Here is a 24,415-nt window from a genome sequence, read left to right as displayed (position 1 = left end):
CCATGAACCATGAGACATAGATACTGAATAATTCTCAACCTTATTATTGCATCTAAGCATTCTAGCGACCACAGGCCCCACTACTCTGGTTGAGAACCTTTTAGGCAAGTCCTGTTCTGTGGTTTCAAACTCACTTGAATCTTGGCTATGTGGAGGAGGCCCCAGGTAGAAATGTGGTCATACCTGGCTAGCAGCATTCGAAGTCCCCACCAGAGCTACAACAACTCAGAGCTGAGCCAGAATGCTCCAGCATTTGGGGAGGCTCCAGACAAGTTAGCCCAATTTTATATAAATGCTTAGATAGGCATGAAATGAATTTCATGAATGTCTAGCTTTTCTTTATATTTGTTTCTCTTTTCATTTTTGTTGCCATTTCCTATTTATTCATTTATTTGGGTTTTTTTTGCTAATTTCATCCAATTGGGAAGTAATGCATTTTCCAGAAAGCTTTCTCAAAATAGTTTATTATTTATTCTATTGAAAATACAAAATGATAAGGCCATTTCTTTAAAGTCCCACTCACATATCTTTAAGACAGATAAAAAAATCTCTTGCCTTCAACAGAATCTATTCAAACCAGTAATTTCCTAAGTAGATTACAAATGTTAAACTCAGCAGTGCCCCCACTTACACTTTTTGTTAAAAAGAAATTTTTAGTCCTGATTGTCCCACTTCATACACAAGGCCAAATGGAAACATTGATCCTAAAAGTATTGAGCCTTGTTGCCCTTAGACTCTAAGGCTTAAAATGATGCCAACTAAATATCAGACCATACTAAATATGCTTTATGCCAGCAGTCTGCCTTTTGGCTCTGGTCTTCATTTTGTAGGTGGGACCATGGTAATCACCTGCTCTGGTCTTTATGTAGACAACACCCACCTACAGTCTAAAAGTAATGTCTTCTACTATTTGGGCCATCTGGTCTACCTACTGAAAACCACAACGTTCTTGACCCAAAGAAATATATGACTAAAACTAGAAAGAGAAAATGCCTCACTGGAGGGGTGAGAGCTGCAGATGAAATTCAATGGCTTCCCTGGAAAATGTTTAAAAATGCACATGGCTCAGTTCCACATTAATACAGCAGCAATCAAAATAGACTGAGAGAAAAATTATGAATAGACTTATTTTGTAAAGTCACTTTATGCACCGAGCAAAACCAACCAAGGGTAACATCGGCTCCCTCAGCACTGATGTTGCTTAAATCCCTCCTTTGAGGGCCTTCAATTTAATTTGGCCAGCTACATGCATTTTGTTGCTTTTTCCTAGCTTTCTGGAAAATAAAAAAGGAGCTATACAGATGTTGCCCACTGTGTGGAAGGACTGAACATGCTTAGTGGGCGTGCCTTGCTGACTTCTGAATGAAAGCCTTGTTACCTGAAGGTGTTTGCCAGATAAAGTTTGACACTAACCCTGAGGACAAGGGAAAGAATTAGCCTTTTCAGCGGGACTGCCACTGTCCCATACCCTGAGGTCATGTCAAGGATTCCCTCCTTGAGCTCCTACCACCATTCAGAGGTGACAGTTTCCCAACTTCTATTTAGAATAACAAGTTCAGCAAGGATCCCAGATGGTGACCAGCCTGCCTGCCCTGCAAGTCCTCCACACCACTGTGGGGCATAGCGTTCTTGCTCTTTAAAAAACATTGTCCAGCACATGCTCTGTTGTTCACTTTGGTCGAATGGCCACTTTCAGGCTCTCAGCTTTGCCCAACTGCTTCAAAGTCTGATTCATAAGATTAGAATAATACCAATTCCAAACTCACAAACATGAAGACCCTGTGTGTGGGCACCATAAGTCTGGGCTCCAGGGTGCAACCTAACTTACAAACAGGTTCAGGCAGCCTCCTTTTTAGCCACCAGAAGGAAGGACAGTCCCAGACTTGAGTCAACTCACTGTGACCACCAGTGGAGTGTAAGAGTTAGTCACAGTCTCTTTGAGGGTGCAAAGGTATTGTGGGTTATTCTGCGTCCCAGGCTAACATGGGGAGAATAACCTATTTCATTTTATTTTTTTTTCCAGTTCTCTCAGGCCAGGCACACCACAGCCCTTTGAAACGATCTGTTTCCCTTACCCCACCCATGAATGTGCCAAACCAGCCTCTAGGACATGGATGGATGTCTCATGAGGACTTACGAGCTAGAGGACCCCAGTGCCTCCCATCCGATCATGCCCCCCTGTCTCCACAAAGCAGTGTAGCCTCTTCAGGAAGTGGTGGGAGTGAACACTTAGAAGATCAGACCACTGCTCGTAACACATTCCAAGAAGAAGGTAGTGGTATGAAAGGTGAGTGACCACACGAGGAACCAAGAGGCCCTCCCTCCCTTGATCTGGAGTCCAAGGGGAAAGAGAGGTGGTCAGTAGGAGAGATGGAGCCCAGCTCCTCACCTTAGGCCCGTGTCCTTGAGCCACACCCTCCAGAACTCCAGAGGTGGCTCTGGAGCAAAGGGCTTGAAGCCCCTGTCCAGCTAGTTGGTGAGTTAGCCAGGCAGACTTTCGGGACAATGCCAAGGGCAGGCTCTGAAAGTGTCGTGGAGCTGCCATTAACACACAGTCCTAAGGTCTGGTATTTCTGATCCTTGATCAGTGATCAATGATCATTTGCCCCTACCCAGAAGCCAGACCAATGAAGGTCAACATCCTTCTGTCTGCTTTCTGTGCACTGACTCTTGCACAGTGAGGGCTCCTGCTAGCCTGGATAGAACCATCTTAGAAGAAACCAAGCTGCCCCCACCTTCTGCCTTGCCGTGACCAGGGTCTTGTCACTAATTGAGAAAAACAAACTAAGTATTTTTGATTATTTTCTCTCAATGAAGGACTGTAGTAATATTTCTTTTTATTACTTTTTTTTTTGTTTGATGACCAAAGAAACCTTAAAACCCCTTTCTCTGTATCTACTTCAGTGATGTGAAAACCTTCAGTGTTTTAAGTCTGATAGTAGGTTTGCATATTGGTGCTAAAGGCTTACTGTGCAACCTAAATAAATGTTCCTACATTGCCTGTCAATGTACCTTCTCCTATGGATCCTCCTCAGGAGACAGGGTTTTCCAAATTACCGATGATGGGTTCATAGAGGATGTGTTCTGTATTTTTAGGCACCAGTTGTTGGAGGAACAGCATTTCCTAGGGAAAGATCCTCATCAGAGACATGCTGATAACAATGTTAGCTACTGAGACAATATCCAGGCAGGCTTCTGGGGCAATGCTGAAGACATGATCTGAGTAGGGCCTCTGCTGTTGTTAATCCACACTCCTGACATGTTTGCTGTTGCTAACCCTCCCCTTATACAAAAGGAGGCTCTTGACCTCATCCCTGCAACATGGGAACCTAGCGCAGAGAGTCTGTTCTCATCTTCCCAGGTGCCGGATATAAGAGAGAGCGAGGCTGAAAAGGGGAGCCCATCAACTTAGGGAGTGAGGCTGACCTCCAGTCTTCCTCTGTCCCAGCCCCTTCCCATGACGGTCATGTGATGAGAGACCCATGGGAGTAGGGTGTGTCTTCAAATTTTCCTCTGGGGATACAAATGGATCTTTAAGCACAGCTTAATGGAATGGATCATTTTGGCATACAGGGTGGCTAACCCTCTTTCACAGGGCTCAGGGGACTGCATCATAGTGTTGGAGGATGGGCAAAACAGAAAGCAAGTGATGCTACATCCTGGAGAAGCTCGGTATCTGGACAGCCAGGACAGGGCTCCATTGGTAACTCCGAGGAGCACTGTCTGCATATAGACCAACCTGGTGGGCTCAGGAATAAGCTGTTTGCTGGGGAGAATGCCAGCTTCACTGTCTGGTGTCCGAATCTGTTTACTTCATTCTTTTTACTTTATTTTCTCTCTTTCTTGTTGTTTCTTTACTTGTTTGGCGGGCTTATGCACTTACCCATTCTCCCAGGGTGGTCAAATGTATGTTTGGAGCAGCTAAGGTAAGAAAGTGAATAGAGATAATGCATTTGTTTCTAAAGAAACATGAACAAAGGGGGAAATTGAACGAATATTCCGTTGGCTTCGTTTGGGGGATGGGGAGGTTGTTACTGCTTTCCAGATAAAAGTCAGATGCCTTCCAGAACTCAAGGGACACCTGTAGATAGCTCACTTGGCTCCTTTCTCTAGAATTGGTGAGCATTGCCTTCTCAAGCTTAGCCAGTCACAGACAAAATGTCACATCGAAGATTGTCATTGTGAACACATAGGTATCAAGGAAAGAGAAGCTATTTGGAGACTGGTTAGAACAAAGGACCCTCTCCCTGTGCTTCTGCCTGCTTTGATCTATTGAGCTTACTTTTCTTAAAGAAAGTGGATGGAGAAATCAATGGATTAGGACACTCACAAGTAACAGGGGAACAATCAAGAGAAGGAACATAATAGACGGTGAATTCTATTTATAGCGAAAATATTCTCAAGTCAGCTGACAATATCCGATAGGAGAAATGTCCAAATACCCAAGCACACCTCTGATGTGGCAGAGGGCCAGTATTTGTTGAGAACAAATATCCCTTACCCAGCCCGATTTTGAGGTGGCCATCAAGAACTCCTCTATATCAAAATTACTCAACATGGCCTTCTAAAGTTACATCTAAGAAGCAACCCTTAATACACCCATCCCAAGGGTTTGTCATTTGATCTCCAGGCCTAAGAGCAGATGATCATGTAAATTTCCAAATTATTGCTCACTTCCTTAATGGACTATGAAATCAAGTGATGTGTATCTAAGAAGAGCCAGGTCTTCCTGTGGAAACCCATGCGTGCTTTCTTGTGCCCGGGACTTGAGGCACTCCGATCATCACCAAGTAGCTGCTTTTCTAGCTTTCAAATGTCTAATCTGCAAGATCAAGGAAACTGAGTAGAATTTTTGAAGAGTTCCCGTATCCTTTGGGAACACATATCACTCTCACCTCACATCTTGGGGAAAAAATAAAAGCCACCATAATTGTGTTCATCTTTCTAGCCAACTGATGTACATGGCTGAAATCCTGGGTTTGTTCTTACCTGCGTTCTTATCTGGACAGAATAGCCAGCTTGGCTACCGTCCTCCTTTGGGAATGTACCTCTTGGGTCAAGCATGCAGAATAAGTTCTCAGAGGGTTAATTGCTTCCTCCTGAATCTCTATGCTTTGGTTTCTCTGGCAAACACTCATCCTCCTGGTTTAGCTTGACTGTATGGACTCTGTAGGGCCCAAGGCTAAAGACAAACCTCGCATGGGCTGGATTACTGTGCTTGGAACCTCAAGCAGACACTTGAGCCAGAAAATGACATTTTCCTGTTACCAGTCCCTCAGGACTTGGCTACTTAGAAATGTTTGGACTAACTGTACTGGCAATGTTTTAAATTCAGGTCTCTGTGTTCTTTACAAAAACATCACTGTGACTTATCCCAGGAGAAGGACTCTTGATTCTGAGTTGGTACTCAGTTATAATATCCATCATTTCCAGGTAGCAGATGAATTGAATGTACTCGCTTAGCTCTTGTCTCAGGTAGGAGAGAGAAGGAAGTCTCATATTACTAAATTATTGCTTTCCTAGAAAGAAGGCAGCCTGGCGGGGGAAGGAATGAATCTTCCCTCAGAGTAGCACAATGACCTCTCTGCGCCAATGAATCCAAACTCCAGAGATCTAGCAGAGGGTCAGGGCTCCTGGCGAGGCTTTGGGATAGGGGACAATCTGATTCACTTTTGTCTTCACTTAAACCATTGGACGTCTCTGTACCTACTGAGCTCCGGGAGGCAGAGGTGAGGGTTCCTCTAGCCTCAAGAGACTCACATTAGCCCCAGATACCTGATGTGGGGACGCTGCTGTGTAAGTATGGTCTCTCAGATGTTTGTCTCCACTTGAGGTGAGCACCAAGACAGGCCCTGTTGCAGACAGGACAGAAGTCTCTAGAGGAGGCAAGGAGGCGAGGCCTGGAGCGGAGCCTCAAAGGCCTGAGTGCAGACCAGCAGCACAGACGGAGGGAAGGTTCTCTGTGCTGAGGACAGCACTGCGAACGTGTGTGCGGTAGGGGCATAACCTACGGCTAGGGTGTTAAAGGCAGACGGGAATCTGATTTGCTGTGGAGGAACCAGATCCGTGACCTGGAAAAGTATTGTGCCTTTTATTCTGAAACTGCTGAGGGAATTTCTACAACAGAAAGAACCGCCTGCCTAGATTCACGTTAGAAAGTGGAACTTGCATGACAGTCTGGGAAGTAAAGGACAGGGATTGTTGAGAGCCAGTGCAGAGGAGGAGGAGTTCTCAGCAACAGGGGAAGTGAACCTGGGTCCGGACAAGTGGCAATGTGAATGGAGACCGAGGAGTGTGGCTCAATTTCTCCATGAGAAACAGAATGGAGAGGACTTGGTGACAAGCCATGTGAATGGTGACTAGCCAGTGGCACTCAGGATGACACCTAGGTTTCTGCCTGGGCTATCAGAGAAGTCCTCTACAGTGCAGGACCTTTGGGAGTTAAGGAGGGACCACAGTAACGTGGGAACTTTCAGCAGTCCTGTGGAGGCTTGCTCAGTGGATCCGCGGGCTCCATGCTCCACCGTGGCCCAGCTGAGCAGTTTCGGTGTTAGGCATATGTGAAGGGTGTTGGTCGTTCCCCTGGAGGACTGCATTCAAGGAGTGGAAAAGCTTGGCTGGAGGAAGAGCAGCTGCCTGGATGAGGGAGTGGAGATTGGCACTATATGCTCTGGTGGGAGGGGCGCCTCTTTATCGCAGGACATCAACTAGGTAGGCCTGCAGCAGGCTGCTTTCCATTAGCAAAAATGCAGAAGTAATAGAACTTGGTTATTATGTGTGTATGGACATAATAGGCACAGAAAAGGGAACTCCTGCCTGGAGTAACCGTGAATGACACGTGGGAGCTAAGAATGGAGATGGCCATTGACTGTGGAAATTGTTTGTCTTTTGTGAGGGAGTCTCTCAGCTGAAACTTGAGCAAACTTTTTCTCCCTGTAGCAAATAAAATATGTTGTCCCCTAGCAAACAGCTGACTTGGGACGTGTGGTTGTTTTTGAAATGTAGACCTTTGCTCCTTGGCCTCTCTCAGAGCAGAAATGAGAGAAATTATTTAGAGGTGAGCTCTTTTAAAAAAAAAAAAAAAAAAAAAAAAAGGGAAACTGGGAAAGCTTGGTAGGAAAAGAGTTTTGAGTGCAGCGCCCCTGAGGGGCTTAAAAGTCTGAGTGGTCGCATGGACGTGGTGTGGCACACGAGTGGGACACTTTTCGGCTCAGCTGTCATGGAAACTGGCTTAGATTCGGACTGTTGCCTTTCCTGGTATTGTCTTGAATGTATTTAACTTGAATAAATTCACCATTTTTGTGGATTTGTGTGTGTGTGTATGTGTGTGTGTAACTCCCTGACATTGTCATGTGACCTGCACTGCACAAATGTCCTCATGGGCTTGGAATTGTGATAATTTTGATAAGGTGGGAGCTCTGATGTCTTTGAAAAACACATTGCAGGACTCCTCCTAGATCCTAAAGGTCTCAGGGCTGTCAACCTCCACTCCTCGCAGAGGGTGCATCATGTTCAGCTAGAGGGCTTTAAGACCCTTCCCTTCGTTTCCCTTTAACAGTACAAAACAGGCCATTGAAAAATAGCACCAAGGGACATTGTGGATATGAGAGCATCCAGAAGAAATCTAGTTCACTGTTTGCATCTAATTCTTTGAAGTCTTTTACCCCAAATTTACTTGCTTGAAGATTCGTGGTATGTCCCCTTGAGAGGGGAGCCCTCCTGAGACACCCTAGGTACTGCTTAGGATTGAGGAGTTCCCCTCAAGAGGATCTAGCTCCTGAGGACCTGGCAGGCACATCCTCCTTCTGCTCAGGGCCTGGAAGAACTAAATTGTTCATTCTGTTCTGGCTGAAAATAAAGACAAACTTTACAATGTCACTAAGCTGCTACTCCCTGTTCTTGAAGGATTTGCTTTCTTTCTGACTCCAACAGTGAAGTATTAGTCCCTTTATGCCCATCCTTTGTGTTTCTTGTCTCCCTCAGAGGGCAAGGATGCAGCCCACATCTTAGAGAGAAGACTGTGTGATATCAGCCTGGCTCTCTGTGAGGAATAAGTCAATTTCTGTCATCAGGTACCTAGAGTACCAACAAATAAACTCTCTCGTGGGGAACTGTTCATTCACATTTCTCTCTTCTAGACAAAGAGCTACCTTAACTTTTCCCTTTCCTGTTGCTTCCCTTATCAGCTAGTCCTCGTTTGAGGTTGGGTGCCGCATGGCTTGTTGACCTGGCTGGCATCTGCAGCAGGCATAAGGGAAAAGCAGCCCACACTCTCCCTAGAGCCTAGCTTCCATGTGAGCTGAGGACACGGCACAAAGCCTCTCCATGGTCAAGGTATCCAAACCCTAAAGGATAGAGAAATGAGCACGCTTTAAAATTTGATCCCGTTGCTAAAGACCTGTGGGTGTACATAGAACGTATGCAAGATGGATGTTATAAAAAAAAAAAAAAACCCAGAAGATAAACCGACATGGCCTGCAACAGGAGCTGGAAGGAGCTTCAGGAAGGATGGAAACCCCATACCCACAATGCCTGCCACCCTACGGCTTCCCCATGTCTCTATTCTAGTTTCACTCAGTGTCCCTTGTCTGTGTAGTTGTTCCAACTTCCATGGCAGAACCAGCAAGCATGGATATTGGCAAGGCGAGCTGTTTTCCAGCTCAGCCTTCTTCCGTGGTCTTGGTGTGCTGGCTTTTCCACTTGTTTTCCCTCTCACCAAACATGGACCAAAGAAACCATCTTCCTTCCCTGTTCTTCCTGCCAGCCCTTCATTCCCCTCCCCCTTTCTCAAGCACAACTCATGCCCTGGCCTTTTCTCACCATGCTTCAGCCACCTTCCGGTGACCACCACCGTCTTTCTGATGGAACCTGTGCTTCCAGTGTGCAGATTTCCATGGCTTTACTTCATCCACAGGACAAAAACTACTTTCCTTGTTTTGACATTTTATATCTGAGGCACCTGACCCCCCTGTCTGAGTATCCCCACTTTCTCTCTAGCTGTTTCCATCATATACCAAACATTTTCTACCCTAAGTATTCTGTGGCCCTGACTTTTGCTGCTCATGTCCCTACTATGTGAAATGGCCTCTACAAGATGGTTTGCCCAACGGACTCCAAGCTGTCCATCCTCCAAGCAGCGGGATGCAAAGAGTTTCCTCTCCCAGCCTCTGCAACCCCGAATGTTCATCATTCTGTGCTGTCCCCGGATTTGGGTATTCCCAGCGTTTATACTGAAGCTGGTATAGTTCTCGCATGGGACTCAGTCATGTTCTCTGGATCACAAGTTTCTTGACGACAATGCATGTCTGTCCAGAATCTGACTTCCGCTAGCGGTACCTAGCAAACGTCGAACAAACAGTATTGCCTCAGCCAGCAGGGAAGTCTGCCTCACGTGGAACAGGAGCATCTCTTTCTCACACTGCATGAGAAAATGTCCGTCTAGCTTGGGACCTGCACTGCTGTGTCCAACCGAAGCAAACTAGGTAGATGAAGCTAAACAGTAGTACCCTGAAGACAAATAGATTCCAAATTTATAGTTCACTTCTCTGAAAAACACCCACTGTGACTTCCCTGGACCTGAATCCTCCAACCATAGCCACAGCTTCACACGTAGGAATGGGATCCAAGCTAAGAAGTAAAAATGGTTCTCAACACTGCATCTGGGAAGATGGTGCCTAGGCTTTGGTTGGAGCTCATGCCTGGCTAACGTCCTAGAGAACTGAACAGCGCAGTCACTGGAGTTTTTGCTTGTGGGAATGAAATAGTCAAGGCTGTCGGTTCTCTTGCTTCCTTCCCTTTTAATGGAGTTCTGTTTTCATCTCTGCCAAGGGAAAGTCACTCCCCACCAATCAGAGAGAGAACGGTTGGTAGACTATGTTCTTTTCTGTTGTTCTTTTGGGATTCATTGTTGTCGAGACAGACTCTTACTGTATAGCTGGGAGGCTGTGTTCTTAAGAACTGAGATTTCCTCCTCTTTTTCACCCATCCTCACTGCAGGAAGGAAAGAGAATCAGGCACATGACACTGAGCTAGGCACTGCACAAGCACGCTGACTGCCTTAAGGAATATGAGGTCAAAGGAGCCTGCATTTCCCAAGAATATGCCTGGAAATAACACATCAGGAAGGCCTAGCTCATCCTGTTGTGAAGTTGGATAGGAACCTTTCCCAGGAAAATTACACCCAGTGACTGCCTTTGGAAGAGATGCGTGAGGCAAACTTGCCCAGCCCTGCTATCCCAGGGGATTCTAGTTGCCCGAATTGCTTTCTAGAAAAGAACCAGCAGCTAGTGAACTGAGAGTTGCCCCCTACGCTTCCTGACTCAAGATACCCTATTGTAGCTGGGGCTTAGAAAGTACCCAGTTTTCAGCATGTCTTTAAAGCTATGGATTTTGCATGATTAAACTTTAGGGAACTTGCTTCTTAAAAAAAAAATGGTCCATGGAATTGTTCCATCTTTATTTGAGAAGAATTGTGTCCAAGTGTAACACTGACTTACCCAGACTTCTCTGAATCATGACGGTTGTGTTTTCTGAGCAATGACTTGGAACTTTTCAAAAGTATGAATGGCAAATACAACGCTTGGTGACAAAGTGATGGGGTGTCATCACCAGAAGCCTGGAGATGTAGTTAACATGGCCAACATGTCAACCCATGCTTACCCCATCTGCAGACGTGTTAGCGCTGGTTCAACAAAAGCAAGTAGGTGACATAGAGTGAAGTCTGGTAAAAGACTCTAGGATGTTCTATCAGGACAAGAACAAGACTCCGGAGCTGGTGTGTCCTGAAATCATGACCCGGGGTGGTTCGCGCTAAGGAATGTGAGGAGTTAGCACTGTTACCTGGAGAAGTCTTGTCGGAGCGTAGTTCATGACAGTCCCAGAGGGACTCTCTTTTGTCACCGTAGGTGGAAGGACTTCCAAGCATGGAATCAAGTGATTTCTAGTCTGAAGCAACAGAGCCTGTTCTGAACTGGATGTTCCATTCTCAGAGATCCCCCATCTGTGCTCCTCACACCACTGCAAGTCCCCTCAGCAGGCTGGTGACCACCTGCCGTGTCTGCAGTCCTGAGCCTTGGTGTGGTTTTCCCAGGGGGCAAAGCCTGCTGTCAGAGCTGACTGGCTTCCATCAGCTCTAGTTGTCTATCTAAACCTTGAAAGAATGGAAGATCTCCCGTCTTTGAATGCCTGTGGCTAGTGCATCACTGCCTCACAATGAAACACTTTGTAATCAATAGTACAAAATCTTGTGACCAATCTGAGTAGGGATGGGATGATGTGTTGTTTTTTATTCTTTTGGCTCTTTTGCTTTTTGGGGGGCCTGCCACCCAGCTCCCAAATAAATAAATGGAGGCTTATTATTACTAATGAATATCTAGCCTTAGTTTGACTTGTTTCTTGCCAACTTTTCTTAAATTACCCTGTCTATCTTTTCCTTCTGGGCTTTTATCTTTCTCTATTTCTGTATACCGTTCCTTACTTCTTACTCCAAGGCTTGCTGTGTGGCTGGGTGGCCGGTCCCTTGAGTCCCCCTCCTTTGCTTGCTCCATGATCTTTCTTCTTTCTTTTTCTTCTGTTTATTCTCTCTGCCTGCCAACCCTGCCTATCCTTTCTCCTGCCTCGCTCTTGGCCAGTCAGCTCTTTATTAGCCCAATCAGGTGTTTTAGACAGGCAAAGTAATGCAGCGTCACAAATTTAAACAAATGCCACATAAAAGGATGCATGCAGCACATCTTTGCCTCATTAAACAAATATTCCATGTTGTGCACAAACGTAACACCTCTTAAAATAATATTCTACAATAAGACCTCATAGACAGCATGAATGGCACTCACCCAGGGCCTTAGACTCTCGGAGGACTTGCAATCTCTGTTTACTTAATTTCCTGCTGGGGGTCTCTGTAGCCCTTGTGAGGATCTGGTACAGTGTAGGAAAGGGCTGATACTCAGAGACCTAGGTTCTAGTCCCCTCTTGACCATATTCTTACTCTGTGATCTAGATTTAACGGCACAAATGTTGCCATCTGTACAGTGAGCAGGAGTAGGGAAAGACAATTCCGGAAACAGTTTGAAGACCATCTCAGCTCAAAAATTCTGACTTGAGAGTCTTTGGGCAAATGATTTATTTCAGTTGTAATTAGCAAAACAGTGACTCAGCGGCTTTTCCCTCCAGAGATTTTCTTAATTCTAAAACACTGTACTTGAGATTTGCTTCAGTTGTGCCTTGGAATGTCCATCATTCTGTGGTCCAGGTCGCATTTGGATTCTTGGTGTTGTGATGTATCTTGGGTTGGTATGAAAAGAAGTCATCAAAGACACATTCAAATGCATCCCAAAGCTTGGAAAAGTGACTAGCAGCTCTCCCCCAACAATGGCAATGCTGGTAGTCAAGGATGCCCTTTATCCCCCCGGGAGGGGAGGACTAAGGAGGCCGAGGAAGCATCAGGGAGGGCATTTATGGGATGCAACTCTTACATATACTTCCTGCTTCTAGAAGAGGCTGATATAGCGTGTGGAGATTTGTGCTGAGCCTCCAAAAAAGAAAGCCAAGAAAAAGAGAAAGTGTCTTGGAGGAATAGACTGTTGTGTCTGTTTTCTGTGTTCGAAGTCAGTTCCTCCCGAGACAGCACTAAACCAACCCAACTAAGACAGTGCCCTTTGCATTTCAGTTTTTATTATGATGAACTCCTTTGATAACGTTAAAGGTATTCTGGAAGAGTCTACATTAAAAAACTGTCCATATATATGGAATTCCTGTTTGTCCTGAAATGCTTAACTGCCAAGTTAGCAATGCCTGTTCTGAGGTAGAATAAAGGGACCCAGTGGGGTTGTCAGGTCAGCCCAAAGCTTTCTGAGGCATCATTTGCTGCCTAAATGAAGTAATAACTTTTTTTCTTTTTTCTTTCCTCTGACCATCACCCTCTCCCCCTTTTGTCACCTTTTGACACCCCTTTGTCTCCCATCTTTTGTCACCTCTTCTTGTTCCCTTCATTTCCCTCCCCATCTCTTGCACCACAGATGTTCCGGCTTGGTTGAAAAGCCTCCGCCTGCACAAATACGCTGCTCTGTTCTCGCAGATGACGTACGAGGAGATGATGGCCCTGACTGAGTGTCAGCTGGAGGCTCAGGTGCGTGCACACTCGAGGGGACCCTTCCCTGAGACAAGATCTTGAGGTTTTGCCCCAAACAGAACTTGTTTAGACTCATAACTTACCTAGCCACTCAGTAGCTCGTCTGGATCTAGGACCTGCCAAGATCCAGCTAGCACCAGGACCCCATGATAAGTAAGCCTAAGTTCTTGCCTTGACAGCTCAGTGGAAGACAAAGATCAGCAGGCACTCAACGGGCCAGTGGACGGGAGAGCACGTTAGGAAAAGACAGATCCAAGTATACTGGAAAAGTTCTGGGTGCTAAGAAAGAACCTGTGGCACTGCCTAGAAGTGACATTGCCTCGATGTTTCAAAGAACATTGCTCCCTAGCTCTTTTCGCCCTTCTACCAAGCCAGGAGTTGTTTGCACAGGGACAGATTCCTTGTCTGTTTATCCAATCTGCTCACATATCCACAAACTGGACCAGTCAGGAGAGCAGCACAGACTCCACGACAGTCGGGAGAGCAGCGCACACTCCATGATCACAGTCAGGAGAGCAGTGCACACTCCATGATCACAGTCGGAAGAGCAGCACACACTCCACGACAGTTGGGAGGTCTGGAGAGCAGCACTCACTCCATGACACTTTTCCAAAATTTATCCTGCTGGTCTTAGTTGAGATCGGAGTGAATCGCTTAAAATATTTCCTTCTAATCAGCTCAAATAGTATGGGACAATGACTGGGAATGAGATATCCATGTATCAGAATTTACTCCCTTCTAAAGTCCTAAAAGGGCAGAATTTCCCAAGTGTGAATGCCAAAGACCAGGCAACAGTACCCCTGAAACTAGGAATGTTTCTGCCATGCCAGGCTCTAGCCAACAGAGCTAATGGATGCTTTTGTCTCTCTTGTTGAAAATGCTGTTTGTGTGTCTCAAACTGACCCCAGCTTCCTTTGAGCAATGATTTGAAGAAAACAGTGCTCTAAATGAGTTGATATTTCTCCTGCAGGAAAAAGAGATTGTGGCATGTGGGCATGGCCTGGCCAGTCGCATGCCTCCCTGCCGACATTGGCTTTCCTCTTATTCGGTACCCTCCATTCCCCCTCCACAGGCCCGGCAAAATACCAGTATTGAGCACCAGACAAAGCCTGAAGTCACTGAACATTCTCAGAGAGTGAAAAGCACCAGTGTCAGCTTCCTAACATTTCTCCCACCACTTCTTGGATCTCAGCTGCTGCCTGAGATCCCAGAGGCTGATGGGAACTATTTCAAAGAGCAATTTGTGTTTAGGTCAAAGCTGAGAGAGAATCTAAGTCATCAGTTGTTCAGAGAGAGAGAGAGAGAGAGAGAGAGAAGAAAGAAAGAATAGACATAGAGGGCAATACTAGAGCCTGACACCAACTTTTCAAAATAATTGAATTCATTTTGACCTGAAAATTACAGCTAAACAGAAATACACCCCCAGTGTTTCCAGACGAGACGCCACTGTCACTCTTGGTTAAGAGTGCCACTGTCTCCTTCCTGGTTAAGAGGATTTTGGAATGGTGGCACCAGAACAGAGACTCCCCAGAAATGTGCCTTGGAGACCTGGTTAGAAAAAGGATCCTGTACTGAGAAATGTACAGACTCGACCATCACAAGGCTCTGATGAAATCCTCTCACCTACTGCTGCAGCCAGTTTAAAATAACGTCCACCACTCTGCAGAGTTATCTGGAGTGAAATGAATTCCACTTTTCTTAAAAAGGAAAGGAAAAGGAAGGTTGCAAATTTACAGGAATTCCCTGTGTGCTGGTGCACACGGGCTGCACACGGGCAACACGGGAACTTCACGGCTTCAACGGATACGCAGCTACAGGAAGGCCTTGAGCACGCCAAGACCAAGGGGGCCTCCAGGGAAACCAAGAGGGACTGAAGTAGCCCCACCCGAGGACAGGGGTCTCTGAACTAATATATATATTTATAAAATTTATATATGATAATATATGATACACATATATAATTTATATAATAATATATATATAATTTAAGATGGGGGAAAAATCTCATGTTTCATGGGATAATCAGCCGTTCTACACCTCTCTGTCTCAAAGGCCATGGTCAAGCCAGACGGAGTCAGTAGAAGAGTCAGGAGAGGTTTAGGACAGTGATATCAACAAGAAGAAACGCATATTGGCCAGTCTGTGAACATGTAGGAACAAAAAAGGCAAAGTAATGCATAGCCCCTGAGAGTCTCTAGGCTGATTCTTGAAAATGAGATGTTCCAATATATTTTTTTGCATTTAATTACAGAATGTTACCAAAGGCGCAAGACACAAAATTGTAATCAGTATTCAGAAGCTCAAAGAAAGACAAAATCTCCTGAAGTCTTTGGAAAGGGTAAGTGAGCAATTAGCCCAGGGGACATTTTCACCTTCTTCATGGGAACAGAGTAAAGAGACTCAGCCTAGGGTGCAATTTATTAGGTCTTAGAGTCCGTGTGATTTCCTGGTTATTCATGTTTCCTTAGATCCTGATGTTGTGTGTACCAATCCCTCTGGGTCCAAGCTGCTAGTGACCTACCACGCCTTGCCTTGGGTGAAGTGAAACTAATGCTCCCTCCATGGGCCCATCACCTCCTTCTTGTAGGCCACCATAGAGAATGCTGAGATACCCTACACACAGCAAGGCCTGGCTCGGACAGAGCGGCCCAGGAAATGCTCCTGTGCCTGTTCCAGCTGTCTACCCCGAGCATCTGGGTTAGAGAAAGCCACCCAGGGGTGGCAAACATTAGCAGGTAGACTTTAGGATCCAGTGGGGAGGGGGTCGAAAGTCTTGACACAGCTAGAGTTGGCTTCAGACTTCAACTTACTAGCAGGGGACATCTCCATGACTCAGCCAGGAACCACCACGAAACAGTGCAACACCAACAGCAATCTGCAACCGTGAACCCCGACACCACGCTGGGGTGATGAGTGACTCACGGGCTCTAAGTTCCTTTCTGTGCTCAGTTTCCTCAGAAAGATGCCTGGGGACTAGCAAAAGTTCCTTGTTTGTGATGTTGCCTGTTTGTTCTGGAGTTGAGCAGGTTTTGGATGCCTGGCGTCCCAGTAGCTGAGCACAAGTGTAGATTGTGAATCTCTTAGCAAACCCAGGAAGCCTTTGGGAAGGGACAAGACAGGGCTCCTGCAAGTTCCTAAAGCAAGTGTTTTAATGGAGTGAGAATCTTTTAAAAAGCTATTCACAAAGATATGTGTGTGCTTGATACTATGTATAGCATGTTAAGTTGCATTTAGTATGTACCAAGAGACATATCATTTATATTTGAAGAACAGACATACGAAAATGCATCAGGAAATTTCTTTTTAAAATCCCTTCACGGGCAGATAGGTAGGAACTACTCACCTGCACATCCCTGATTAAAGCGTGCTCTTAAACAAAGGGAATTAGACATTACATGTAAGCTCTCAACCTAAACCTGAGGTTTGGGTGTTGTTCTTAATGTTATGCTAACTTCTCTGCCAAGCAGCTTGTCTAACGGAGTGATTATGGCTATTTTTAATCTAAGAAACTGTTCTCTTTTTGGAGAACATTCAAAAAGCCAATTTACTCATTGTCCATTGGAAACTACACAAAGTGTTTTGAATGAAGATTAAATTGTAAGCCTGTTCCCTCTCATTTCTGGAACATCCTTTAGGAATTCATTAATAGCTTCTGTGAATGCAGAAACAGAGCTCTCTCTTGCCTTCACCCTTGAGCTGACATCCATGTATCGTGTGTGTGTGTGTGTGTGTGTGTGTGTGTGTGTGTTAAAGGGGTCATGTTCCTTTGACTTGGGATTAGTTAAGTCAGTGATATTCTGTGCCCTAGAGTTATATCTAGAATTACATTGACTATACAAAAATGCTTCCTCCGTGATCTCCTGGAGTAGAGAAGATAAAAAAGATGCCAAATGTACCCTGACTGCAGCTGAGCAAGAGGAAAGCAAGTTCATTCACTTTGCCTTCCCGGAGACTGGAAAGCCGTGCCTGTCAGGTGACCGCAGTAAGCTAACACAGGGTGTGCTGGTAGCCTGAGCGCTGGGCCGTCCCTCTAGGAGCACACACCCTTGTGGGCTGAGTCGTGACTCTCTCCCTTGAAGCCCACGAAACATTCCTGCTGTTAAAGGCAGGGAACTCTCCATCACCTGCCACTGCTGGGGGCTCAGGGACTCAGCTGAGGCATTCTCACAACCCTGGCTGATGACGCTGTTGGAAATGTCACCACCGCTGCCTGCCTCTGGCATTCTTACCTCACATAGAACCCACATTTCTAAGGAGATAGCTGGGACCCCGCCCATAGCTAGTTCATAATCAGTAGAAGCTGCTGGCTGCATATTCCAAGCCCTTCCATTCAGTTACCGAATGCTTGCTAAGCAGATATTTGGACACACTTCGCTCATCCTTGCAGGGTAACTGTGAGTGGTACATGTTTCCTGCCCCTGGGTATCTTGGAATGTGCACTGAGACAAAAAGATATGGTAGCTGCTGAGCTCACAACCCAGGGTGATTTGTGTCATCATTGAGGGCAGAGAGAGAACTTTTCTGTAAACACCTTGGTAGATGCCAGATGCTGTTGGGGTCTTGTGGACCCCTGCAGCACAGACAAAAATGGTGGAAATGGAGAACTCACGTGAAGGGAGCCCAGAAATTTTTAAAAGGTTTGTGTCAGATGGTTTTGGTTTGGTTTGATTTTTGGTTTTTAGTTTTTCGAGACAGGATTTCTCTGTAGCTTTGGATCCTGTCCTGGCACTAGCTCTTGTAGACCAGGCTGGCCTTGAACTCACAGAGATCCGCCTGCCTCTGCTCCATAGTGCTGGGATTAAAGGCGTATGCCACCACCACCGCCCCACTTGGTTTGGGTCAGATGAAGTGTCATTTGGGAACAGAACCATAGGACTTACTGGGGGCCTGAGGAGGAAGGGGGTTGAGTTTGCTCCAGCACCTGTGAGACACCAAAGCGGAAATGGCCAGAAAGCAAATTTGAGGCCTAGGCATGGCAGGCCAGGAATGACCCAACTGTGGGTGAACTGTGTGTAAGTGAGTGTCCCCAAGAGCGTGTCTGAGTGACAAGGGCTGAAGGAGTGCCATCAGAGAGGACCTGTGTTAACAGAGGCTGAGCTGAGAGCCCTGCCTCGAGGGACCAGGGAGGGAGAAAGAATCCCAGCAAGTTCCGTGAATGTGTCGTAGACTGTAAAGACTGGGCATCGTCTCTGCACTGGCAATCGGCTGGCACTGCGGCTGTGGAGAGGAGATTTCTGGAGAATGTTAGAGATCCAGAGCAGAAAGCCTGAACCTGGCATCAGGAGTATGGCTGTGTGGTGACGCATCAGCGCAGGGTTGTGGGCTTCACACACACACACACACACACACACGCACGCACACACACACACACACGTTCTGTTGATTCCTGCTCAGAGAAGGAAAACTGCTTCTCTAGATGTCTATGCCTTTTCTTCAGACATTCCAGACCTTGGCCTTTTGAGGTTACATCTGTGACCCTGCTTTTAGCAGCTACTGCAGAGCAACAGTAGCTCAACTCAATAGCATTGTGTGATAAATATCTCCAGGTAACAATGCCTTTTACTAGCAAGGCACCTTTGGTGGATCCAGCCAAGGGAGGTTTTGTGCACACCATTGATCTGGCCCCACAGTCTCCTCACAAGGCATTCAGGACAGAGGCCTCTTTTGAGAAAATGGAACTCAGAGGAGTGCACCTGCCCTAGCGAGTCGATTCACTGCAAAATCACCTCCTCTTCATCTCTTGGTATCTCATGGATTTGCTTGTCTTGTCCAGTGATGCAAAACACACACAAGGGTAGGGGGAGAGGGGAGACAAACAGCGAGAGGGAGAGAGAGAGAGAGAGAGAGAGAGAGAGAGAGAGAGAGAGAGGAGAGAGAGAGGAGACAGAGGACAGAGGAGAGAGACTGTGAACTCGAAAACCAGCAAGCCCATTTGTAATGGTATTTCATTTGTATGTTAATAAATAAAGCTTGCCTGAGGATCAGAAAAGTAAAGCAGTCACACTGGCCAGCCTTACAGACCAGGCAGCAATGACACATACCTTTAATCCCAGGAGCCACACTAGCTTGCCATAGAAGTGTGGTGGTTGTGCACGCCCTTAATCCCACAACTAGAGAGGATTCTAAAACAGGAGGAGACAGCTCTTGGTCTCAGTCTCATTCTGAGGTTTCCTGGAGGCAGGATCACCATTTCCGTCTGACTGAGGTTGAGGTAAGAGCCAGTGGCTGGCTGTTTTGCTTTTCTGGTCTTCAGGTTGAACCCCAGTTTCTGTATCTGAGCTTTCATTAATCACGCACCACCCCTTCTGTCCCCGAGCTCCTGTCCGCATGCCATCTTGCCATCGAAGTCTTAGGAATGTTGAGTCTCTCAGGGTAGGGATGAGGACTTACCTTTATATTCCCATGTAGCACAGTGCCTAGTGCCTAGCTGCTCTCCAGCTCAGCTGCTGGCTGGTGGATGGAGGAAGAGAGGGCACAGATTTAAGTAGAAACAGGAACCCTACATGTTATGAAACCTTCAAATTATCACCACCTGGAGGGAAGGATGGGGCCAGGGACATGTTCAGGAGCACTGTGGCTGCCCCCAAGCTCTCTTTCAGACGGTTTATACCTTTTTTTTACCATGCTCAGGAAAGGCGCCAAACCAACACCCTTCCAAAGCCTTGAAAGCCAGTGCTAGGCTGATGTTACTATAATTTCCTTCCCATTTGTCCCCTGAAATATCTCCTCGGAAGTGCCCCCCGATGGGCCTGACTTCCTGTCACCTGCTTTCAGATAAGTCCTTGCTGGGCAGCTTTAAGGCAGGGTCATTGGACAGCTTCATTTTGCCTTTGTATTTATAATGTAGGATTACATTTGAGGCAGGAAGGATCAATAGAGACTTGTCAATGTGGAAAATTAATTCCCACAGCTAAAGGAGAACACTAGATCGAGTTCCCTTCCGATTGCCTCCTGGCTTGCTGCTCACTGTGGACACTCAGCTGAGATCAGGAATGTAACCTGATGGTCACAGTTTATTGAGACAGGGTCTGTCACTGTCTACAACTCACGGAATAGGCTACGTTAGCTGGCCAATGAGCCATAAGGACCCACCTGTCTCTGTCACCTGAGGTCTGGGATCATGAGCGTGCACTACCACACCTGGCTTCTGTCCCTGTCACCTGAGGTCTGGGATCACGAGCACACACTACCACACCTTGCTTTTTTTTTTTTAATAAAGAAGCCATTTTACTGTATTTAACCATTGAGCCATCTCTCCAGCTGGTTCTCTGTAATTCCCGATGGCTCCTCAAGGCTGTCCTTTGTGTCTTTCCCTACACTTTTTTTTACATACCAATCCCAGCTCCCCCTCCCACCTCTTCTCCCTCTCCCCCAACTTTCCCCCCAACCCCATACCCCATTCACTCAAAAGTGAGGGTAAGGCCTCCCCTGGGGAAATCACCTAGGTCTGTCCCATGACCTCATCAAGGGAGGATCAGCCTCTTCCCCCACCCCACCCTCACCTTGCCTAGGCTGAGCAAGATCTCTCTCCATAGAGAATGGGCTCCACAAAGTCAATTCACACATTAGATCCTAGTTTCACGGCCAGTGGCCCTATATACTGCCCAGGTCACACCACTGACACTTGTATTTAGAGAGCCTAGTTCAGTTCTGTGCAGGTTCCCCAGTTAGTCCAGAGTCAGTGATCTCCCACTAGATCAGGTCAGCTGTTTCTACGGTTTCTTCATCATGGTCTTGACCCCTTTGTTCATATAATTGCTCCTCCCTTACTCGGATTGTGTTTCAGGAGCTCAGCCCAGTGGTTAGTTATGGATCTCTGCATCTGCTTCCATCTGCTTCTAGAAGAGGGTTCTAGATTCTCTGGGGTTGTGGACTGTAGACTGGTCATTTGTTTTATGTCTGGTATCCACTTTTGAGTAAGTACATATTGTATTTGTCCTTCTGGGTCTGGGTTACCTCACTCAGGATGGTTTTTTCTAATTCCATCCATTTGCCTGCAAGTTTAAAGATGTCACTGTTTTTTACCGCTGAGTAGTGCTCCATTGTGTAAATGTGCCACATTTTCTTTATCAACCACTGTGGAAATCAGTATGGTGATTTAACAGAAAATTAGTAATCAATTTTATTTATTTTTTTTATGTAAGTTCTGGGGATTGCACACAGGTCTTTAGGTTACAAAACCAGCCACTTTACCAACTGAGCCATCTTCTTAGTTTCTCATGCTTTTGTTTCTTGTTTTTTGTTGCTTCCCCGCCCCTGCAGAAGATGAACATAGGAGCTAAAGTTAGGGTGTATCTGCATCAGTTTAGCACTTAGTGTAACCAAAATCTCCCACGCATGCCATGAAGTGCAGAGCCATGTGGCACAGCCAGAAAGAGCTCGACTTTCTGTGGCAATCGACAGTGTCTCAGACACATTTGCTAACCTGGGTGACTGGCCACTGGGGCATCATGGCAAGATCATATGTGACCCCTGGCTTGCCTCACCTGTTTCCCCTTTACAGAGCCACATTTCCAAAATCTAAGAGTTGAGCAGTAGAGGTGGGTAGGCTTTCTCTTCAATTTACTATCCTTGTCTCTGAGCAGGGTTAGGATATTTCTAGTAGCTCATTAGAATTTCACTTCCTTCAGAAGTAAAACTTGTGGTAACTAGACCAAATGACAAGTCTCGCCTCATTTCTACACACACAGCCCACCCAAAGAGCAGCCTTCCACCAGTGAAAGAGTTTGGCTTGCCAGTGTCTGCTGTCTTTCAGAGCTGAGGAGCACCCCACGCCTGTCCCCGTCAGCTTTCCTTTGTCCGGTCCACCGACTGGAGAGGTTGGGGTCAGAAGTGCTCTCGTTCCTCAAGTCTGCATTCATTGACACCATCGAGCCATTTTTCTTGGCACAAGAGGATTTTAGAAATGCTTTGGGTTTTTGTGTGTCAAGCTTTTTAAATCACATTCTTGTTAATCTGGGCTCTCAGGACAGTAAGTGCTTTGTTTGTAGTCAGGGCCCTGGTCAGCAGTGTCCTTCCTGGGTCCCGAAGAGAACCAATCAAACTGATAAGCACTGGGAGCTACATGGTGATGAGGGGTCTTCCTACCCTTCACACCAGGATGACCCAGCCAGTACCCAAGCCACCTGGACTTGTCCAAATCCCGTCATCCCTACCAGAACCCACTTTCATTTCTTCTTCTAATAAGTAATGCCCAGAATATAGAAATGTTTGCATAAAGTAGCCAATGTTTGTGGTGTATGCATGGATATGTACTAAAGTCGTGTGTGTGTGTGTGTGTGTGTGTGTGCGCGCGCGTGCGCGTGCGCGCACGTGCACAGGGGGGGCAGAGGTTGATAGTTGACATCAGGTGTCTTCCTCACTCTGTTTTATTCATTTTTTTTTCTTTTGGTTTTTCAAGACAGGGTTTCTCTGTAGCTTTGGAGCCTGTCCTGGCACTAGCTCTTGTAGACCAGGTTGGCCTCGAACTCACAGAGATCCGCCTGCCTCTGCCTGCCGAGTGCTGGATTAAAGGCGTGGGCCACCACCGCCCGGCTTCTATTTTATTCATTTTTTTTTTAAATGGGACCTTTCACTGAGCCCGGAGCTAACTGGTTCTGCTAGGTCAGATATTTAGGGAGCCTGTCTCTCACCAACAGTGGGATTACAGATGTGCACTTAGATACACGCATATCACATACAACTACACGTTCTCTGGGAGCAGAGAGTAGAGATGAAGGCCTGGAGGGGGTCAGCAGCCCTGAACTCACTTCTGTCCCCTCCCCTCTCTAACCCAGGACATCATCGAAGGGGGCAGCCTGCGCATCCCCCTCCAGGAGCTGCATCAGATGATTCTGACTCCCATCAAGGCCTACAGCTCTCCCAGTACCACTCCGGAGGCACGCCGCCACGAGTCTTCGCTGATGGGCCCGGAGAACCCCAGCACCGACGGCAAAGATGGTGCCGTGGTAGCCAACAGCATCACCGCCAGTGCTTCAGCCGGCGCCAGTGGGGGGCTGCAACCACCCCAGCTCAGCAGCTGCGATGGGGAGCTGGCTGTTGCCCCTCTGCCGGAGGGGGACCTCCCCGGGCAGTTCACCCGAGTCATGGGGAAAGGTACTGTTCTCTCTAGGGAGCCCTAGCCAAAACCAAGAGTCCTGGGGGATGGGACAGGGCTGGGGGAGCTAAAAGAGCTTTCTGTCCCCGTAAGCAGCATTAACCCCCCCCCACCACACACACACACACACACACACACACACACACACACACACACACACTAGAGGAAACGGGGTTTTCCTATGGGCGGTCTCAGCTCCAGCCTGTGGACCTCTCTAGACATACAGTATGGCACCTATTGGGCCTTGAACCTTCAAGGAAGAAGGTGGAACAGACACGGAAAAAGATGCTTCGGGATACAAAACCCTCACTGACCCCTTCCCCAAAGCAGCAGTGGCTGGGAATTGGTAAAGCCCCAGAGCTTGGGTCCAGAGCCCAGGGGCACAACCTACCGAGTCCCCAGGCCTGGGGCTTCCCCGTCACCTGGTAATTCAGTCAGAGAGCGGTTGTGCCTTGGACAACTCTTAGTACAAAGCTGTTTTATTCTGCCTCCTGGGTTTACATCCTCCCTTCCCCTTTCATCCACCTCACAGGATGCTCTGGTGGCCTTAGATGGTTGGCTTGGGGTTACATGATAATTCCTGTGTACCAGAGGCCAGTATACCCGTGGTTCTCCTAGGTGACTTAGGTGAACCCCAAATACCACATTTCACAGAAAAGGAATCCAAAATGAGTGAGTTAGGGATTTGAAACCCTCAGCTTCTCCACCTTCCAGCCCCATGGTTTTCAGGAGACGGAGCATGGCTGAATTCCATACGATGCTCCCCTTTGCGTCATTGGTAGCGCCCAAACGCAAGGGCTCACTTGGCAGCTGCTCTCATCACCTCCATTCCATACTTCAGCAGCCTCTGCGGCTGAGCTCCCAGAAGTCTGTTCTCTGACTCGCTCCCCGGTGATGCACATAGGCTCCCTGTGTCTGGAGCCAGGGCCCTGCTGGCCTGAAGGAGACACTAAGAACCCGTTCTGAGTGAATGCAGGACTGTGGTCTCGCTCCTCAGTTTAGCCATACACAACCTGCACATCTGTGTGACAGCTTTGGCCAAAACACTCCTTCCCATCCTCCATTTCCTTCACCTTGGCTCTCCTTCCTCATCCTCTGAAGGCCAGCAGAGCCTTCCCATGCCTGAGGCAGTCTACCGGGCCTCTGGGCTGCACGAGGTGCCCTTCTCCCACCCTCACAGCCCCTTAGTCTCC

The 24,415-nt window shown here is 47.0% G+C and overlaps 1 protein-coding gene across 3 annotated transcripts in view; it reads left to right on the top strand.

Moving 5' to 3' along the window:
• Positions 1–24,415, top strand: part of Samd4a (sterile alpha motif domain containing 4A) — a 214,672-nt gene that overhangs the window by 160,861 nt on the left and 29,396 nt on the right. For 2 of the 3 annotated variants that reach the window (XM_087911987.1, XM_087911989.1), the window contains exons 3-6: positions 2,024–2,287; positions 13,014–13,123; positions 15,378–15,464; positions 22,903–23,221. In XM_087911987.1, the coding sequence (XP_087768113.1) occupies positions 2,024–2,287; positions 13,014–13,123; positions 15,378–15,464; positions 22,903–23,221 (780 nt within the window). The remainder of the gene's footprint in view (positions 1–2,023; positions 2,288–13,013; positions 13,124–15,377; positions 15,465–22,902; positions 23,222–24,415) is intronic. The other variant, XM_087911988.1, reaches the window with a different exon arrangement.

The sequence above is a fragment of the Myodes glareolus genome, chromosome 12 (genome assembly GCF_982192425.1).
Source record: "Myodes glareolus chromosome 12, mMyoGla1.1, whole genome shotgun sequence".
Lineage (NCBI taxonomy): Eukaryota > Metazoa > Chordata > Mammalia > Rodentia > Cricetidae > Myodes > Myodes glareolus.
Note: the sequence above shows the minus strand (reverse complement) of the source record. Positions and strands in the feature narration are given on the sequence as shown.